The sequence below is a fragment of the Teleopsis dalmanni genome, chromosome X (assembly GCF_002237135.1).
Source record: "Teleopsis dalmanni isolate 2A chromosome X, ASM223713v2, whole genome shotgun sequence".
Lineage (NCBI taxonomy): Eukaryota > Metazoa > Arthropoda > Insecta > Diptera > Diopsidae > Teleopsis > Teleopsis dalmanni.
The window spans coordinates 21,929,057-21,947,233 of record NC_051848.1 but is presented as its reverse complement, the minus strand read 5'-3'; the positions used below and the strand labels follow the sequence as shown (position 1 = coordinate 21,947,233).

General features: G+C 28.7%; 3 protein-coding genes across 3 annotated transcripts; all 3 read left to right on the top strand.

Moving 5' to 3' along the window:
* The first annotated feature begins 426 nt into the window (after window positions 1–426).
* LOC119690044 lies at window positions 427–3,564 on the top strand. Its single transcript, XM_038105026.1, has 7 exons — window positions 427–459; window positions 1,416–1,525; window positions 1,585–1,704; window positions 1,785–1,871; window positions 1,952–2,056; window positions 2,992–3,149; window positions 3,207–3,564. Exons 2-7 carry the CDS (start codon window positions 1,477–1,479, stop codon window positions 3,348–3,350), a joined length of 663 nt encoding a protein of 220 aa, XP_037960954.1. The 5' UTR covers window positions 427–459; window positions 1,416–1,476; the 3' UTR covers window positions 3,351–3,564.
* Window positions 3,565–4,519: 955 nt separating this feature from the next.
* On the top strand, window positions 4,520–7,656 carry LOC119690030. Its single transcript, XM_038105013.1, has 7 exons — window positions 4,520–4,552; window positions 5,508–5,617; window positions 5,677–5,796; window positions 5,877–5,963; window positions 6,044–6,148; window positions 7,084–7,241; window positions 7,299–7,656. The coding sequence occupies exons 2-7, from the start codon at window positions 5,569–5,571 to the stop codon at window positions 7,440–7,442; spliced, it is 663 nt and encodes a 220-aa protein (XP_037960941.1). The 5' UTR covers window positions 4,520–4,552; window positions 5,508–5,568; the 3' UTR covers window positions 7,443–7,656.
* A 955-nt stretch (window positions 7,657–8,611) lies between these two features.
* LOC119690099 lies at window positions 8,612–11,748 on the top strand. The gene is made up of 7 exons (XM_038105092.1): window positions 8,612–8,644; window positions 9,600–9,709; window positions 9,769–9,888; window positions 9,969–10,055; window positions 10,136–10,240; window positions 11,176–11,333; window positions 11,391–11,748. Exons 2-7 carry the CDS (start codon window positions 9,661–9,663, stop codon window positions 11,532–11,534), a joined length of 663 nt encoding a protein of 220 aa, XP_037961020.1. The 5' UTR covers window positions 8,612–8,644; window positions 9,600–9,660; the 3' UTR covers window positions 11,535–11,748.
* Window positions 11,749–18,177: the final 6,429 nt, after the last annotated feature.

Below are 18,177 nucleotides of genomic sequence, written 5' to 3'. Positions count from 1 at the left end.
GACCACGAAATTAATATAATTAAGATATAAGGAATATACGCTCTTCTAGGAGTTATGAGTTATAATTTTCAAGTCCAAATTATGGAATTAACTTGCACAAATGAAATATCTTTCTCTTGGATAACTACTTGCTGATATTGTTAATATTTTGCGTTAATGAATAACAGGATTCGGGTTTTGGTCTCATTGATAAAAAGTAACTCCACCTCTAGTCCACTTCAGGATGTAGGTATCTTCTAGGTATCATCTAGGCATGTATTGCAATTACTGGATAAAAACTCAAGCACTGAATACTGGTAGACAACTATAGTTCAAACTTGTTTTAAGTATAAGTTTTCATTCTTCTTTGTTTTATCTGTCGATATCAAGATTATAAAAATATTATAACAAAATTCACAGAAATTATTTTATTCTTTGTTTCTGTAGTTGTGTTGAATAGTTTCAGTGTTTCTACAAGAGGTAAGAATTATAATTAACATGGTTTTTTTAATTTAATCATATAATCAATATATATTTCAAATATAAGGAATAGCATTAGTGGCTTTTGAGGTATTCGACTTTAGACTCTAGATTAATTCGCATACAAGTACTTACTGTAACTGACAAGTCTGACAATGATAATAGATAAATATTTTGTAGTAAATATCATAATGAGGGTTAATATTTATTTAATGTCTAATGTATGCATATTTTAAATGCCTTCGTTTTAGAGGAGGCAATGTAAACAGGATTAGAATTAGTATAATAGATGGATAGTTCTGGGATATGTTGGTGATACAACTTTTGATTTGGTGAGTTTTATGTATTGTTAAGTTATTTAAGAAAAATTTGTAAATAAGGTCTGTAGGGGTATGATATGTTAACTGCACAGGTTGACTGAACATTAACTGAGCCACTGGTTTTGTTATATCGTAAAAATATGTTAAAAGTTCACACACAGAGTACCTTTTCTAACCAATTCAATGTGAATTCATTGGAAATTTCCCAGCAGTTCACTGTCGTTCTACCCAAATATAAAGCGGTTGTGCGACTATATGTCATTTTTCATTAGTGAAGATAATCAGTGGAGATGATAGTTATTAGTTAGCTGTTTTTCAGGAAATGCAACATCTTGGTCCCTTTGACGAACTTACTCTTAGTCTTTGTTTTGAAAAGCAATAAAGTTTGATAAATTTTGGAATTTTTTATTCTGTTTACTCGGTTGAGGTGATATTCAAAATATTCTGAAATTTATGTACAAGTGATGAATTTGTCCATTTAGACACTATTACATAGCCGTTTATAGTAGATTAGACACTATTACATAGCATATATTTTTATAACTCAATATAAAATTGATTAAATAATTAAGATCTATATACGTAAATTAGATTTTTACATACATAAATTCACTTAAATTCACTTCTTCTTTTCAGTTAACAGGCTTGTTCTAATAAGAAAAAATTATCAAACTAAATTTCAATTTTAATTAATACAATGTTTCGGTTTGGATTATCAAAGCTTTTCAAACACTTCGTAGCAAAACGTACGCATACTTGATATGAGTTTGAACAGTAATTTTCTAATAAGTTTCTATAATTAAAGGCAACGAAGCACGATATTTTCGACCCAGAAATGGATTTTTAAATAATAATGATAATAGTGATGATGATAGTGATGACCAAAACGTGAAGAATACAATAGAAAAGAAGCGGACAGATGAAGGTATTCTATTCTAAGCGAACTTAGAATATTGATTCTATTTACACTGACATTGTTATTTTACTGCATATATTTAATTAAAGGTGTCACAGCAAGACCTTGTGGATCAAAGTCCTTGGGAGATATAAAGCTCATTGGTGATCAAGTTATTGAAAAACCTTCGTACAGTGGTAAGTGATCTATAATAATGGTTTGATATATGTGACTGTTGAATGCTGAATAATTTTACATAATTTATATGTTGGTAAAGGAGTTCCTAAAAAGGGCTTAAAATTTCTGGATGAAGCAATTAACAGCGAAGCTGATAACACAAAACACGATCATAAAGTAATTGATGAACAAACAACTAATCATAGTAAGTAATGTAATGATAAGTTAGAATCTATATTTTAATCTCCCTTTAAAATTCTTTATAATTTCGAAAATATAATAACAATAAAAATATAGTTCTATACTTCTCAGAGGACAATTCCATTTGCATTCATGTAATATTTGATATAGAAATGTTTTTTTAATTTATTACTAGAAAGTTAATGATCCTGCGTTGACTTTTTCGAATATGTGTAGTATGTAAAGATTGTCTAAATCAAAGATTTCGTTAAGTGAGACCCTTCGTGGCTTCGTTTATACAATTTAAATAATTCATCGTAGTACACAATTGTAAGTGCATCTTACATATACATAAATAAAGAGAGGAAAAGAAACGGTAAGAGAAAAAAATATGAAAAATCACGTCATCAACATCCCCAAATAAAATAATTAAATTTTACATTAAACACGTTACTCTGCATATAAATCGCTTAATTAAATTTCATTTACTAACTAAAGTATAAGCTTAAAAATGGAATGGTTAAAGTGCAATGTAGCAGCATTGAAAACGGTTTAAACCATGCCAAGAATTAGCAAAAGTGCTAGCATGTAGCATAAAAACTTGTGTTTTGCCGGAATCAGACGAGAGTGTTTCACCACAGTTTTCTACTCCTTGCGGCTAATAACCACATGTCTCCAATAACGAACATCAAAGCTGTCTGGCATTAATATATAATATAATCTGTTTATTATACGAATAATATGATTATTGGGTCTGATTATTATTAAATTACAATTGAATTATTATATGATTACTACTCATTACATTATTCTGACAATATATACTTGAGTACTATATTTTGTAGGTTCCTTGTTACTAGGTTGTGAAATGTGAACTTAAAAAGAATTCTTATTAAATTAAAAATTTCCTAATTTTATTTATTTACATTATCTGGTCAGTAAGTTATGTTTTCCCGACAGATGAGAATATAGAAAATAGAAGTGATGAAATAGCTCTCCAAGAAATAGAAGAGTACAATCTTACGAAGGCATCCATTAAGTACAAAGAATTTCGCGAAGTATCACAACAGCTTGATAGTCTCAAAAAAAATGAAAGCAGGAAAACAAAACATATGGAGGTAACTATTTCAATTATAAAAATAATATATTTTAAATAAAGTTTTGTTATTTGTTAGGAATTGGTTCACCCTGAAAAGTCTGACATTAAGTTGCGTACAATGGGACGTGATGGGTTTGCCAGATCTTCATTTTCGGAATATACGAATGAAAAAAAAACCGACCTATTAAAGTCTAAAATTCTTAATAAAAAAAATGATTAAAAATATAACATTAACATAAGTAGGTATATTATGCAGTGATCGCCAATAACTACGTCGGAATGATCTTATTATAAAATATATGTAATTTTACATACTTTAAGTACTTGAAATAATTATAGAAAGATTTTCAACAATGGCTTAAAGCTTGATGTGTATTTTTAACAATTCTTAAATGATTATGTGGAATGAACTATAGTACTCAAATATTTTTAAAAACAATACATAATAATAAAGAACAAAAACAGGCAGAAAAACAGCGTTTTTATTTAAAATTATATTGGATTAAACAAGCAAAACACAATAATAAATATCCTTACGAAGCAATCTAAACCTTTTTCAGAGTTATTTTAAAAATTAACATAATAGCATACTTTTCGTGTCTTGTTGATTAACTTATGTTGGTGTCTTTCTCTGATTTCGGATCACACAAGCGTGGAAGAAATCCAAACGTACTCATTTGCGACAACTTCTTTCTTTACTCAGTGTTAATCTGGCATAGAAAATCATATTACTTATCTAGTTTGTATTTCTTATATAGTGGTAAAGCAATACTAAGTCACATCCAGAATGCTAAAGCTTAAAACATGTTGAATCTGAACTGACTATAACATATTCAAGGTGTAAGGGAATACATTTTTATTCTTGACTATTAAACTAGTATTGTGTTTATAAATATTTACTTGAATCCACAATGCTCGTTTTTGAATAGGTCATGCATATTAAATATTAAGATATGTAATATAGACCACGAAATTAATATAATTAAGATATAAGGAATATACGCTCTTCTAGGAGTTATGAGTTATAATTTTCAAGTCCAAATTATGGAATTAACTGGCACAAATGAAATATCTTTCTCTTGGATAACTATTTGCTGATATTGTTAATATTTTGCGTTAATGAATAACAGGATTCGGGTTTTGGTCTCATTGATAAAAAGTAACTCCACCTCTAGTCCACTTCAGGATGTAGGTATCTTCTAGGTATCATCTAGGCATGTATTGCAATTACTGGATAAAAACTCAAGCACTGAATACTGGTAGACAACTATAGTTCAAACTTGTTTTAAGTATAAGTTTTCATTCTTCTTTGTTTTATCTGTCGATATAAAGATTATAAAAATATTATAACAAAATTCACAGAAATTATTTTATTCTTTGTTTCTGTAGTTGTGTTGAATAGTTTCAGTGTTTCTACAAGAGGTAAGAATTATAATTAACATGGTTTTTTAATTTAATCATATAATCAATATATATTTCAAAAATAAGGAATAGCATTAGTGGCTCTTGAGGTATTCGACTTTAGACTCTAGATTAATTTGCATACAAGTACTTACTGTAACTGACAAGTCTGACAATGATAATAGATAAATATTTTGTAGTAAATATCATAATGAGGGTTAATATTTATTTAATGTCTAATGTATGCATATTTTAAATGCCTTCGTTTTAGAGGAGGCAATGTAAACAGGATTAGAATTAGTATAATAGATGGATAGTTCTGGGATATGTTGGTGATACAACTTTTGATTTGGTGAGTTTTATGTATTGTTAAGTTATTTAAGAAAAATTTGTAAATAAGGTCTGTAGGGGTATGATATGTTAACTGCACAGGTTGACTGAACATTAACTGAGCCACTGGTTTTGTTATATCGTAAAAATATGTTAAAAGTTCACACACAGAGTACCTTTTCTAACCAATTCAATGTGAATTCATTGGAAATTTCCCAGCAGTTCACTGTCGTTCTACCCAAATATAAAGCGGTTGTGCGACTATATGTCATTTTTCATTAGTGAAGATAATCAGTGGAGATGATAGTTATTAGTTAGCTGTTTTTCAGGAAATGCAACATCTTGGTCCCTTTGACGAACTTACTCTTAGTCTTTGTTTTGAAAAGCAATAAAGTTTGATAAATTTTGGAATTTTTTATTCTGTTTACTCGGTTGAGGTGATATTCAAAATATTCTGAAATTTATGTACAAGTGATGAATTTGTCCATTTAGACACTATTACATAGCCGTTTATAGTAGATTAGACACTATTACATAGCATATATTTTTATAACTCAATATAAAATTGATTAAATAATTAAGATCTATATACGTAAATTAGATTTTTACATATATAAATTCACTTAAATTCACTTCTTCTTTTCAGTTAACAGGCTTGTTCTAATAAGAAAAAATTATCAAACTAAATTTCAATTTTAATTAATACAATGTTTCGGTTTGGATTATCAAAGCTTTTCAAACACTTCGTAGCAAAACGTACGCATACTTGATATGAGTTTGAACAGTAATTTTCTAATAAGTTTCTATAATTAAAGGCAACGAAGCACGATATTTTCGACCCAGAAATGGATTTTTAAATAATAATGATAATAGTGATGATGATAGTGATGACCAAAACGTGAAGAATACAATAGAAAAGAAGCGGACAGATGAAGGTATTCTATTCTAAGCGAACTTAGAATATTGATTCTATTTACACTGACATTGTTATTTTACTGCATATATTTAATTAAAGGTGTCACAGCAAGACCTTGTGGATCAAAGTCCTTGGGAGATATAAAGCTCATTGGTGATCAAGTTATTGAAAAACCTTCGTACAGTGGTAAGTGATCTATAATAATGGTTTGATATATGTGACTGTTGAATGCTGAATAATTTTACATAATTTATATGTTGGTAAAGGAGTTCCTAAAAAGGGCTTAAAATTTCTGGATGAAGCAATTAACAGCGAAGCTGATAACACAAAACACGATCATAAAGTAATTGATGAACAAACAACTAATCATAGTAAGTAATGTAATGATAAGTTAGAATCTATATTTTAATCTCCCTTTAAAATTCTTTATAATTTCGAAAATATAATAACAATAAAAATATAGTTCTATACTTCTCAGAGGACAATTCCATTTGCATTCATGTAATATTTGATATAGAAATGTTTTTTTAATTTATTACTAGAAAGTTAATGATCCTGCGTTGACTTTTTCGAATATGTGTAGTATGTAAAGATTGTCTAAATCAAAGATTTCGTTAAGTGAGACCCTTCGTGGCTTCGTTTATACAATTTAAATAATTCATCGTAGTACACAATTGTAAGTGCATCTTACATATACATAAATAAAGAGAGGAAAAGAAACGGTAAGAGAAAAAAATATGAAAAATCACGTCATCAACATCCCCAAATAAAATAATTAAATTTTACATTAAACACGTTACTCTGCATATAAATCGCTTAATTAAATTTCATTTACTAACTAAAGTATAAGCTTAAAAATGGAATGGTTAAAGTGCAATGTAGCAGCATTGAAAACGGTTTAAACCATGCCAAGAATTAGCAAAAGTGCTAGCATGTAGCATAAAAACTTGTGTTTTGCCGGAATCAGACGAGAGTGTTTCACCACAGTTTTCTACTCCTTGCGGCTAATAACCACATGTCTCCAATAACGAACATCAAAGCTGTCTGGCATTAATATATAATATAATCTGTTTATTATACGAATAATATGATTATTGGGTCTGATTATTATTAAATTACAATTGAATTATTATATGATTACTACTCATTACATTATTCTGACAATATATACTTGAGTACTATATTTTGTAGGTTCCTTGTTACTAGGTTGTGAAATGTGAACTTAAAAAGAATTCTTATTAAATTAAAAATTTCCTAATTTTATTTATTTACATTATCTGGTCAGTAAGTTATGTTTTCCCGACAGATGAGAATATAGAAAATAGAAGTGATGAAATAGCTCTCCAAGAAATAGAAGAGTACAATCTTACGAAGGCATCCATTAAGTACAAAGAATTTCGCGAAGTATCACAACAGCTTGATAGTCTCAAAAAAAATGAAAGCAGGAAAACAAAACATATGGAGGTAACTATTTCAATTATAAAAATAATATATTTTAAATAAAGTTTTGTTATTTGTTAGGAATTGGTTCACCCTGAAAAGTCTGACATTAAGTTGCGTACAATGGGACGTGATGGGTTTGCCAGATCTTCATTTTCGGAATATACGAATGAAAAAAAAACCGACCTATTAAAGTCTAAAATTCTTAATAAAAAAAATGATTAAAAATATAACATTAACATAAGTAGGTATATTATGCAGTGATCGCCAATAACTACGTCGGAATGATCTTATTATAAAATATATGTAATTTTACATACTTTAAGTACTTGAAATAATTATAGAAAGATTTTCAACAATGGCTTAAAGCTTGATGTGTATTTTTAACAATTCTTAAATGATTATGTGGAATGAACTATAGTACTCAAATATTTTTAAAAACAATACATAATAATAAAGAACAAAAACAGGCAGAAAAACAGCGTTTTTATTTAAAATTATATTGGATTAAACAAGCAAAACACAATAATAAATATCCTTACGAAGCAATCTAAACCTTTTTCAGAGTTATTTTAAAAATTAACATAATAGCATACTTTTCGTGTCTTGTTGATTAACTTATGTTGGTGTCTTTCTCTGATTTCGGATCACACAAGCGTGGAAGAAATCCAAACGTACTCATTTGCGACAACTTCTTTCTTTACTCAGTGTTAATCTGGCATAGAAAATCATATTACTTATCTAGTTTGTATTTCTTATATAGTGGTAAAGCAATACTAAGTCACATCCAGAATGCTAAAGCTTAAAACATGTTGAATCTGAACTGACTATAACATATTCAAGGTGTAAGGGAATACATTTTTATTCTTGACTATTAAACTAGTATTGTGTTTATAAATATTTACTTGAATCCACAATGCTCGTTTTTGAATAGGTCATGCATATTAAATATTAAGATATGTAATATAGACCACGAAATTAATATAATTAAGATATAAGGAATATACGCTCTTCTAGGAGTTATGAGTTATAATTTTCAAGTCCAAATTATGGAATTAACTGGCACAAATGAAATATCTTTCTCTTGGATAACTATTTGCTGATATTGTTAATATTTTGCGTTAATGAATAACAGGATTCGGGTTTTGGTCTCATTGATAAAAAGTAACTCCACCTCTAGTCCACTTCAGGATGTAGGTATCTTCTAGGTATCATCTAGGCATGTATTGCAATTACTGGATAAAAACTCAAGCACTGAATACTGGTAGACAACTATAGTTCAAACTTGTTTTAAGTATAAGTTTTCATTCTTCTTTGTTTTATCTGTCGATATAAAGATTATAAAAATATTATAACAAAATTCACAGAAATTATTTTATTCTTTGTTTCTGTAGTTGTGTTGAATAGTTTCAGTGTTTCTACAAGAGGTAAGAATTATAATTAACATGGTTTTTTAATTTAATCATATAATCAATATATATTTCAAAAATAAGGAATAGCATTAGTGGCTCTTGAGGTATTCGACTTTAGACTCTAGATTAATTTGCATACAAGTACTTACTGTAACTGACAAGTCTGACAATGATAATAGATAAATATTTTGTAGTAAATATCATAATGAGGGTTAATATTTATTTAATGTCTAATGTATGCATATTTTAAATGCCTTCGTTTTAGAGGAGGCAATGTAAACAGGATTAGAATTAGTATAATAGATGGATAGTTCTGGGATATGTTGGTGATACAACTTTTGATTTGGTGAGTTTTATGTATTGTTAAGTTATTTAAGAAAAATTTGTAAATAAGGTCTGTAGGGGTATGATATGTTAACTGCACAGGTTGACTGAACATTAACTGAGCCACTGGTTTTGTTATATCGTAAAAATATGTTAAAAGTTCACACACAGAGTACCTTTTCTAACCAATTCAATGTGAATTCATTGGAAATTTCCCAGCAGTTCACTGTCGTTCTACCCAAATATAAAGCGGTTGTGCGACTATATGTCATTTTTCATTAGTGAAGATAATCAGTGGAGATGATAGTTATTAGTTAGCTGTTTTTCAGGAAATGCAACATCTTGGTCCCTTTGACGAACTTACTCTTAGTCTTTGTTTTGAAAAGCAATAAAGTTTGATAAATTTTGGAATTTTTTATTCTGTTTACTCGGTTGAGGTGATATTCAAAATATTCTGAAATTTATGTACAAGTGATGAATTTGTCCATTTAGACACTATTACATAGCCGTTTATAGTAGATTAGACACTATTACATAGCATATATTTTTATAACTCAATATAAAATTGATTAAATAATTAAGATCTATATACGTAAATTAGATTTTTACATACATAAATTCACTTAAATTCACTTCTTCTTTTCAGTTAACAGGCTTGTTCTAATAAGAAAAAATTATCAAACTAAATTTCAATTTTAATTAATACAATGTTTCGGTTTGGATTATCAAAGCTTTTCAAACACTTCGTAGCAAAACGTACGCATACTTGATATGAGTTTGAACAGTAATTTTCTAATAAGTTTCTATAATTAAAGGCAACGAAGCACGATATTTTCGACCCAGAAATGGATTTTTAAATAATAATGATAATAGTGATGATGATAGTGATGACCAAAACGTGAAGAATACAATAGAAAAGAAGCGGACAGATGAAGGTATTCTATTCTAAGCGAACTTAGAATATTGATTCTATTTACACTGACATTGTTATTTTACTGCATATATTTAATTAAAGGTGTCACAGCAAGACCTTGTGGATCAAAGTCCTTGGGAGATATAAAGCTCATTGGTGATCAAGTTATTGAAAAACCTTCGTACAGTGGTAAGTGATCTATAATAATGGTTTGATATATGTGACTGTTGAATGCTGAATAATTTTACATAATTTATATGTTGGTAAAGGAGTTCCTAAAAAGGGCTTAAAATTTCTGGATGAAGCAATTAACAGCGAAGCTGATAACACAAAACACGATCATAAAGTAATTGATGAACAAACAACTAATCATAGTAAGTAATGTAATGATAAGTTAGAATCTATATTTTAATCTCCCTTTAAAATTCTTTATAATTTCGAAAATATAATAACAATAAAAATATAGTTCTATACTTCTCAGAGGACAATTCCATTTGCATTCATGTAATATTTGATATAGAAATGTTTTTTTAATTTATTACTAGAAAGTTAATGATCCTGCGTTGACTTTTTCGAATATGTGTAGTATGTAAAGATTGTCTAAATCAAAGATTTCGTTAAGTGAGACCCTTCGTGGCTTCGTTTATACAATTTAAATAATTCATCGTAGTACACAATTGTAAGTGCATCTTACATATACATAAATAAAGAGAGGAAAAGAAACGGTAAGAGAAAAAAATATGAAAAATCACGTCATCAACATCCCCAAATAAAATAATTAAATTTTACATTAAACACGTTACTCTGCATATAAATCGCTTAATTAAATTTCATTTACTAACTAAAGTATAAGCTAAAAAATGGAATGGTTAAAGTGCAATGTAGCAGCATTGAAAACGGTTTAAACCATGCCAAGAATTAGCAAAAGTGCTAGCATGTAGCATAAAAACTTGTGTTTTGCCGGAATCAGACGAGAGTGTTTCACCACAGTTTTCTACTCCTTGCGGCTAATAACCACATGTCTCCAATAACGAACATCAAAGCTGTCTGGCATTAATATATAATATAATCTGTTTATTATACGAATAATATGATTATTGGGTCTGATTATTATTAAATTACAATTGAATTATTATATGATTACTACTCATTACATTATTCTGACAATATATACTTGAGTACTATATTTTGTGGGTTCCTTGTTACTAGGTTGTGAAATGTGAACTTAAAAAGAATTCTTATTAAATTAAAAATTTTCTAATTTTATTTATTTACATTATCTGGTCAGTAAGTTATGTTTTCCCGACAGATGAGAATATAGAAAATAGAAGTGATGAAATAGCTCTCCAAGAAATAGAAGAGTACAATCTTACGAAGGCATCCATTAAGTACAAAGAATTTCGCGAAGTATCACAACAGCTTGATAGTCTCAAAAAAAATGAAAGCAGGAAAACAAAACATATGGAGGTAACTATTTCAATTATAAAAATAATATATTTTAAATAAAGTTTTGTTATTTGTTAGGAATTGGTTCACCCTGAAAAGTCTGACATTAAGTTGCGTACAATGGGACGTGATGGGTTTGCCAGATCTTCATTTTCGGAATATACGAATGAAAAAAAAACCGACCTATTAAAGTCTAAAATTCTTAATAAAAAAAATGATTAAAAATATAACATTAACATAAGTAGGTATATTATGCAGTGATCGCCAATAACTACGTCGGAATGATCTTATTATAAAATATATGTAATTTTACATACTTTAAGTACTTGAAATAATTATAGAAAGATTTTCAACAATGGCTTAAAGCTTGATGTGTATTTTTAACAATTCTTAAATGATTATGTGGAATGAACTATAGTACTCAAATATTTTTAAAAACAATACATAATAATAAAGAACAAAAACAGGCAGAAAAACAGCGTTTTTATTTAAAATTATATTGGATTAAACAAGCAAAACACAATAATAAATATCCTTACGAAGCAATCTAAACCTTTTTCAGAGTTATTTTTAAAACTAACATAAAAGAATGTAGATATGAAATATCATATTTCGATTTGTTTTTGTTTATATTTATTATACTCATGCTATGAATTTAAAATATTTTCTTTTCTATATGTGAAAGTTTTTCATTACAAGGACTTAAGAGACATACAGACCTACTGTATACCATTTATATGATCTAATTCAGAAAGGAGATTGATACTATTTTGCTTGTGTATCTTTATGTCAAGATTTCGACTATCGTCAAGCAGGAAGTAAAAAAATAATAAATACAGATAGATAATAGATAATGACATTTAACTGTTTTAACAATTAGTAGATGTTTTTATACACATTTGAAACTTATTGTGTTCAATAAGTTCAGTTTATTGCACTTAATCTTTCAGTCCTTTTGCTCTATTTGTTTCTAATAATTTTTTAATCTGATGATGTTTTTGTAAGCGGGAGCGTGATTTACTCCCATCTTACATCTTACATCCAGAAATTTTACACTAATGGACTCTGTTTATTTTAAAACAACAGTGATAAAAATGTTTCGTCGGAAGATTTCATCTAAATGAAATTAGAGACATCTCATTTACCAGATTAATCGATGTTATATATTTGTTGTAGAAATGCTTAATGGATTTTATATACTTTAAATTTAAATTTATGCTCTGTTGAAGTGTTATTATTTTTGTTGCTCCTTCTACAGATTGTTGATGGTTTCCTTTACCATTACACATGTATGCCGCAAAACGTGATTGTTTGAGGGTTTTGACTACTATCCTAATAGTTAATAATATTATCTGCACAACAACCACGGCTTCAGCTCTCCAAAGTTCTTTGATTTTTCGAGCGAGTAGTATAAAATTGTTTATCTTCACCGCATGCTTCTGCTCAATGTTGCAATTATACTAAATAGCAACAACCAGCAGGTATGATCCCTTCTATCAACAATTAGAAAATTAGGCTTATTGTGTGCTATTGGTCGAACTATATAAGTGCCGATAGAGGTAATTATCGATCTCAGTACCTACGAAAATTGGAGTTTTCTATCACGACATTTGAGGTGTACTAGTAAATCGGGCAAGCATCGGTGATCACCCCCTGTGTGAATGCAAGATTTTGTTGGATTACCATACATACAGCATTGTGCCTACTTGGGTATTTCCATAGAGTCATATAGAACAGGTCGATGTAATGTGATCCAGTGATTTTAGGACTGAAGCTAGAAAGATTATGATTTGTCAACAAAGATCTTCATCTGCTACATAAAACCATCTGTTATATAAACGCAAATCAATAAATTATTGCAGAAGGTAATTCATGTTTTTTCCATGAAAAGTGTTAGACTTCCATACATCGATTTTTTACTGATCAGGCATCACTTATTCCAAAGAGCAGAATACTCTATTCTTTAGGTCAAGTGGAGTCAACCTATTATCTGCACCACAGACTGCACCGCACTATGCAAAGTAGAACTCAGCTATTTATCAGTACAATAACTGCAAATTGAATCTACTAATTCATAGTAGAGTCTTATAATGTCTAATGTTGAGCATTCTCTTACCATAGATGTTGTCAGGTGTGCACACTCTTTACGCTGGAGGTGCTGGGTAAAGCATAGAGAAATCCGATATCAAAGCTTTGATTTTTCTTTAAGTGGCTTGGAATATCGTATCCAAGCACTTTAGTGTTAAAAAAATAGAGCAGAAAGGGCATATAATAAAAAAAAAGTTTTCTTCTTATATACTCACTCAGATGTCGCATTTATATTAAAGTATTGACATTACTCTTTCATAATGATGGAGTGAGGTTATGTAATTTTCAGAATTTTTAGTTCTTTACTTAGTTTTCTTACAATTGACTAATATGTGAAATAATTGATTAAGGTACATACACAATATAAAACGTCTTTGTACACCTTATTCGGAGATGAACTGATCGAGCATCTCCAAAATATAAAATCTATTTATTTAAACCTGCTGTTAAAAACAACAGTTAATAAATAATTCCATTAAAATTATTTTAACTATAGTTTGCGTTTATTATTTTAAATATTGTACTTTATTAGAGTAAAAATATGCTATCTAATGTCATTACAATACAAATGTATGCATATATATATGTAGGCTGATAGGTATAGAAGAATTGATGGAAAGGCCTTCACTGCCTAAAGATTCATATATGCAACATTTGTTTGAAAAAGGCGTTTAATCCAAAAAAATATTTCAATCACATTGAATAAAAATTAATTTGGTTTTGCCAAATACTAAATAATACAACTGCTAATTCATATTATGGTGTGTTTAATTAAATTTAAATTTAATTGGTAATGGAAATAGACACATATACACAATAAAAACTAAAATAATATATTTTATTTTAAATTTATGTATATTTTTCATATATATATTTTATATGTTTCACTTTTATAAACTTAAATGCATTGACAATAGATAGTTTTTTGCGAATTTGGAGTTAATTTTTTTTTAATTTTATTGTAGGTTCTGTTGATGAGTCACAGCCGATTAGAAAATCAAACCTATTGCATTTGTGGAGAGGAAGATGAACGTGCATTACATCTGCTTTGTTACCGACCAACGTGTGCAAAGGGCCGATTTATTATTTTAGGGGCTTTATTTTTTAAGGATCTTAACCAGGTCTAACAACTTCCGCTAAAGAGCTTTATCAAGCTTTATCAAAGGTTCAAAGTTGTATTTGAATCTCTGAGTTTCTTATAATATAACATAGGCCAATAGGCTTAAGTGGTTATTTGGAATCGCCAATATAATCGGACCTAATTTAATATATTTGTGTGTTTACTTTTCAAAGCAGAAAACATACTAATTGCGCTTTACTTAACTTTTTATGTGACTACCTTTCTGTAATCCCTCTCTACATTCGTGGTTATAACCCTCTGCACAGAGTTTGCTCTTAGTAGGTGATTGCTACCTAGTAAGAACATCCTTTTGTCATACACTCACTTGTTTACAATTTTAGCTTAGTAGTTTTTGTCTAAAATACTGAAATGAAGTTTTACGGTCCAATGTCTGCAATATGTCCATTTAGCATACCTAAGAGCAAGTTTTAGTTGGTTAAAGTCTCACACTGTGAGTTTCAATACATTCAGAGAGAGTAAAAATGATGACAAGAGTATCATTTGATCTTCGCGCGCATCATAAAATCAGCACCTTTGGAGGCGGCGTTCATGTATTTGAGCTTTTAAGAGCTTCAAAGCTTTATACAGGGCTTTGATATCAATGTTTTAGTAGCTTTTTCAGTGGGTTAAAACTTTATGCATGTATAATTATGTTATTGAAATGTAATAATTAAGTTAATTTTTTTACGCATGCAATGCCATTTAATTCTGTGGTCATTGAACTTTTACGTGTGTTTCGTTGGTTACGAAAATATCTTAAAACTGTTTTACAACGACAACGCACAATGGCAATTTCTGCTCCAAATTTTTTCTGATTTTCAGAAAAATTAAAATTAACCACAAATAAAATAAAATAATTATAAATTTGCTAATTTTTGTTCTAAAAAGAGCGACCAACAAAAATATATACATGCGCGGTGCTGCCTAAAGGACAGTACACGCTAACGACTTCAAATCGCAATTAAGGAAAAAAAAAATTTTAAAATACAAAAGTGGTTTTTATTAAAAAAAAAAAAAGAAAAAAAGAAATCATTTCACTTATAAAAAAAAAAATTCAAAAAATAAACAAGAAAATTACTTAAAAACAAACAAAAGATAAACAAAGCAGAATTCCTTGCTACCGAGGCGTATGAGTAACATTCTAAATGGAATAATTACACAAAATCCGTAAGAAGCAATAAAAACTTCGTAACTATATTAACCATAACAAATGAGAAACTATTTTCCTGACTTAATGCATAAATAAAAAGCAAAAACAAAAACAACAACTACTATTTCTTCCACAACAACAACAGCTATAATAACAACAATAGCCACTGCTAACACTCTTCGACTAGAATAAAATGTAAATGTAAAATAGTAATAACAATAATGAAGAAGCCAAAGAATTGCTTCTGTGGTGGCATGCAGCACTAACAACAACAGCAACAACAACAATAAAAGTAACTACAACAATTATGAGTAGCACTACTGGCACAAAAACAACAACATAAATAATAGCAAAACAATTTAAAGAAAACACAATTAAAATGCAAATTTTCAACCACAAACAACAAAAATCCAGAAAAGCACAACAACAAAAATGACAAGGAAGTAAAAATATTAGTAAAAACAAAAAAAAAAGAATTTTAAGTTAAAGAAATTAGTAGACTGCTTAAGTTCCAAAGGGAAGACAAACAATGAAGTATTAAAAAACGAAAACAACTAAAGAAAACTATTTCAATTTTGCACAGATCTGCTTTGGTCACTGGTCTTTGCTCCTGTGCTGTCAACTTAAAATTTCATAATTCAGCTTTATGACTTTACAGTATACAAAACAACAACTATGTACCCACAATAACAATAACAACAATCACAAAAACAAAAAAAAGAGGCACACAATCATATCAACAAAATAGAAGTCAAGTAAGAAACGGCAAGAAAATGAAACAATTTCTTAAATGAAATAATAACAATAACAACAATAAACAAAACACAATAGTAACAAAAAAAGCAAAGCATAAAAAAAACAAAAAAAAAGTATAAGTAACTGAAAAGTAACAACAACAATAACAGAAATTGCATCATAAATACCGTAAACGACATGAAGGTGAACAGAAATGAAATGCATTCCGCCTGTTGGTCTGCTAAGGCGCTTAACGAGCAGACAGTTTCGAAAGAAGGTTAAGTGTTGTATGCAAGTATTGGTTAAGCATAAAAGTAGGGAAAGTACAAAATAGAAAGTGCAATAAAACGAGAAAAAGAAACTAATTTCTTTTATCTCACATTGATGTGATGCACTTCAAGAGTTGTCCATAACTTCTATTTGCATTAAGTCAGTTTCAGTTGAAGTGACGATTTATAGATTACGAGAAGAAAAGATAATTTTTCAAGTTAACCCTTCTTCAGCATTGTTGAATAAAGTGGACACTTAAGTGAAGAGTTAGAGTTAGTTCACAAGAGTACAGCATAATGCTAATGATGTGGAATGGTTTTAATATATTTTCAACACCTTATAAAATAGTAATATCTCTATGATAAAAAATGCATTCGAAATGTTCATTAAGAAATCAAACTATAACCAAAATTCTTAAAATGTTAGAAGTAACCATTGTTCAGCATTTTGTTAACCCTTTAAATATGTTATTTCGATGGTGAAGGATTGTTGGCTGTGTTTCAGTCAAGAATCTTATAGAATTATTGAGCGCAATTTGTTATGCCGAGATTCTCTTTGAGTACAATTTTTACTTCCGATTGGTAAATCACGAGCCTAATGTTTATAACACTCGGGTTTGATTTATAACACTCTAGATATTTCACCAGAATAGCTAGATTATCCTGAATCTTGCAGCAATTTTATATGATTTGATATGTAAAGTGTGATTTCATTTAACATATGCATTTATAACAAAACTACAAAAATGTTAGATAACTCTGAAAAAGATTCGATTAGGCAATAAAATTAGACAGATCGAGAGTAAATCTAGATTTAATCCAGATTCATTAATGGAAAACATTATTTATATCATTGAAAATAATACTAAAAGGAACTGTCTTATTTCATAAGGGTAGAGAATGGTAGTTTATTTCTGATACTATTTTTTTTTATCTAAACGGTTAGTGAAGTCTTTTAATAGATGAATAACAGTGGCAGCTAATCTTATTGAAGATGACTTTACTTAAAACTAAAATAAGGCTATTGTGAGAAAATTAATTAATTTTAGGATTTGATTTATTTTATAATATATTAATAACTAAAAATTTTATGTCCAGGGACAATTAATCAATTTTAAATAGTAAAGAAGTGGTTATTATATATTACAAAAATAATGCATAAAAACGTAAAAAAGATATTAAGATATTAAACATTAAATAATTATTGAAAACGACATTGAAAAATTCTGGAGAATATATTAAAGATGGGTATATTCAAGATTTAGAAAATTCAAATTCAAATATTCATATCATTATTCTTATCGTTAATTCTTTATATTCAACTAATTAGCGACTTCTGAATATTCTCCAAGCTTGAAGTTATCAATAGAAAAAATTCGTTTCCATATAACCCTGGTTACCAATCGGTAGTCAGCTTTAATTGACAAACTAAAGAAAATTCAACTCTTGAGTAGATTCTCTAAGTGTATGCCATGTGCCCAAATAACAGAGTGAGTGAGTATC

What these genes read in the sequence shown, in the direction of transcription:
- LOC119690044 (XM_038105026.1), top strand. Translation starts at nt 1,477, where the DNA reads ATGTTTCGGTTTGGATTATCAAAGCTTTTCAAACACTTCGTAGCAAAA. An exon ending in CAAACACTTCGTAGCAAAAC is followed by an intron (nt 1,526 to 1,584) that starts GTACGCATACTT and finishes CTATAATTAAAG; the next exon opens with GCAACGAAGCACGATATTTT. An exon ending in TGAACAAACAACTAATCATA is followed by an intron (nt 2,057 to 2,991) that starts GTAAGTAATGTA and finishes TTTTCCCGACAG; the next exon opens with ATGAGAATATAGAAAATAGA.
- LOC119690030 (XM_038105013.1), top strand. Translation starts at nt 5,569, where the DNA reads ATGTTTCGGTTTGGATTATCAAAGCTTTTCAAACACTTCGTAGCAAAA. An exon ending in AAAGAAGCGGACAGATGAAG is followed by an intron (nt 5,797 to 5,876) that starts GTATTCTATTCT and finishes ATTTAATTAAAG; the next exon opens with GTGTCACAGCAAGACCTTGT. An exon ending in GGAAAACAAAACATATGGAG is followed by an intron (nt 7,242 to 7,298) that starts GTAACTATTTCA and finishes GTTATTTGTTAG; the next exon opens with GAATTGGTTCACCCTGAAAA.
- LOC119690099 (XM_038105092.1), top strand. Translation starts at nt 9,661, where the DNA reads ATGTTTCGGTTTGGATTATCAAAGCTTTTCAAACACTTCGTAGCAAAA. An exon ending in CAAACACTTCGTAGCAAAAC is followed by an intron (nt 9,710 to 9,768) that starts GTACGCATACTT and finishes CTATAATTAAAG; the next exon opens with GCAACGAAGCACGATATTTT. An exon ending in AAAGAAGCGGACAGATGAAG is followed by an intron (nt 9,889 to 9,968) that starts GTATTCTATTCT and finishes ATTTAATTAAAG; the next exon opens with GTGTCACAGCAAGACCTTGT.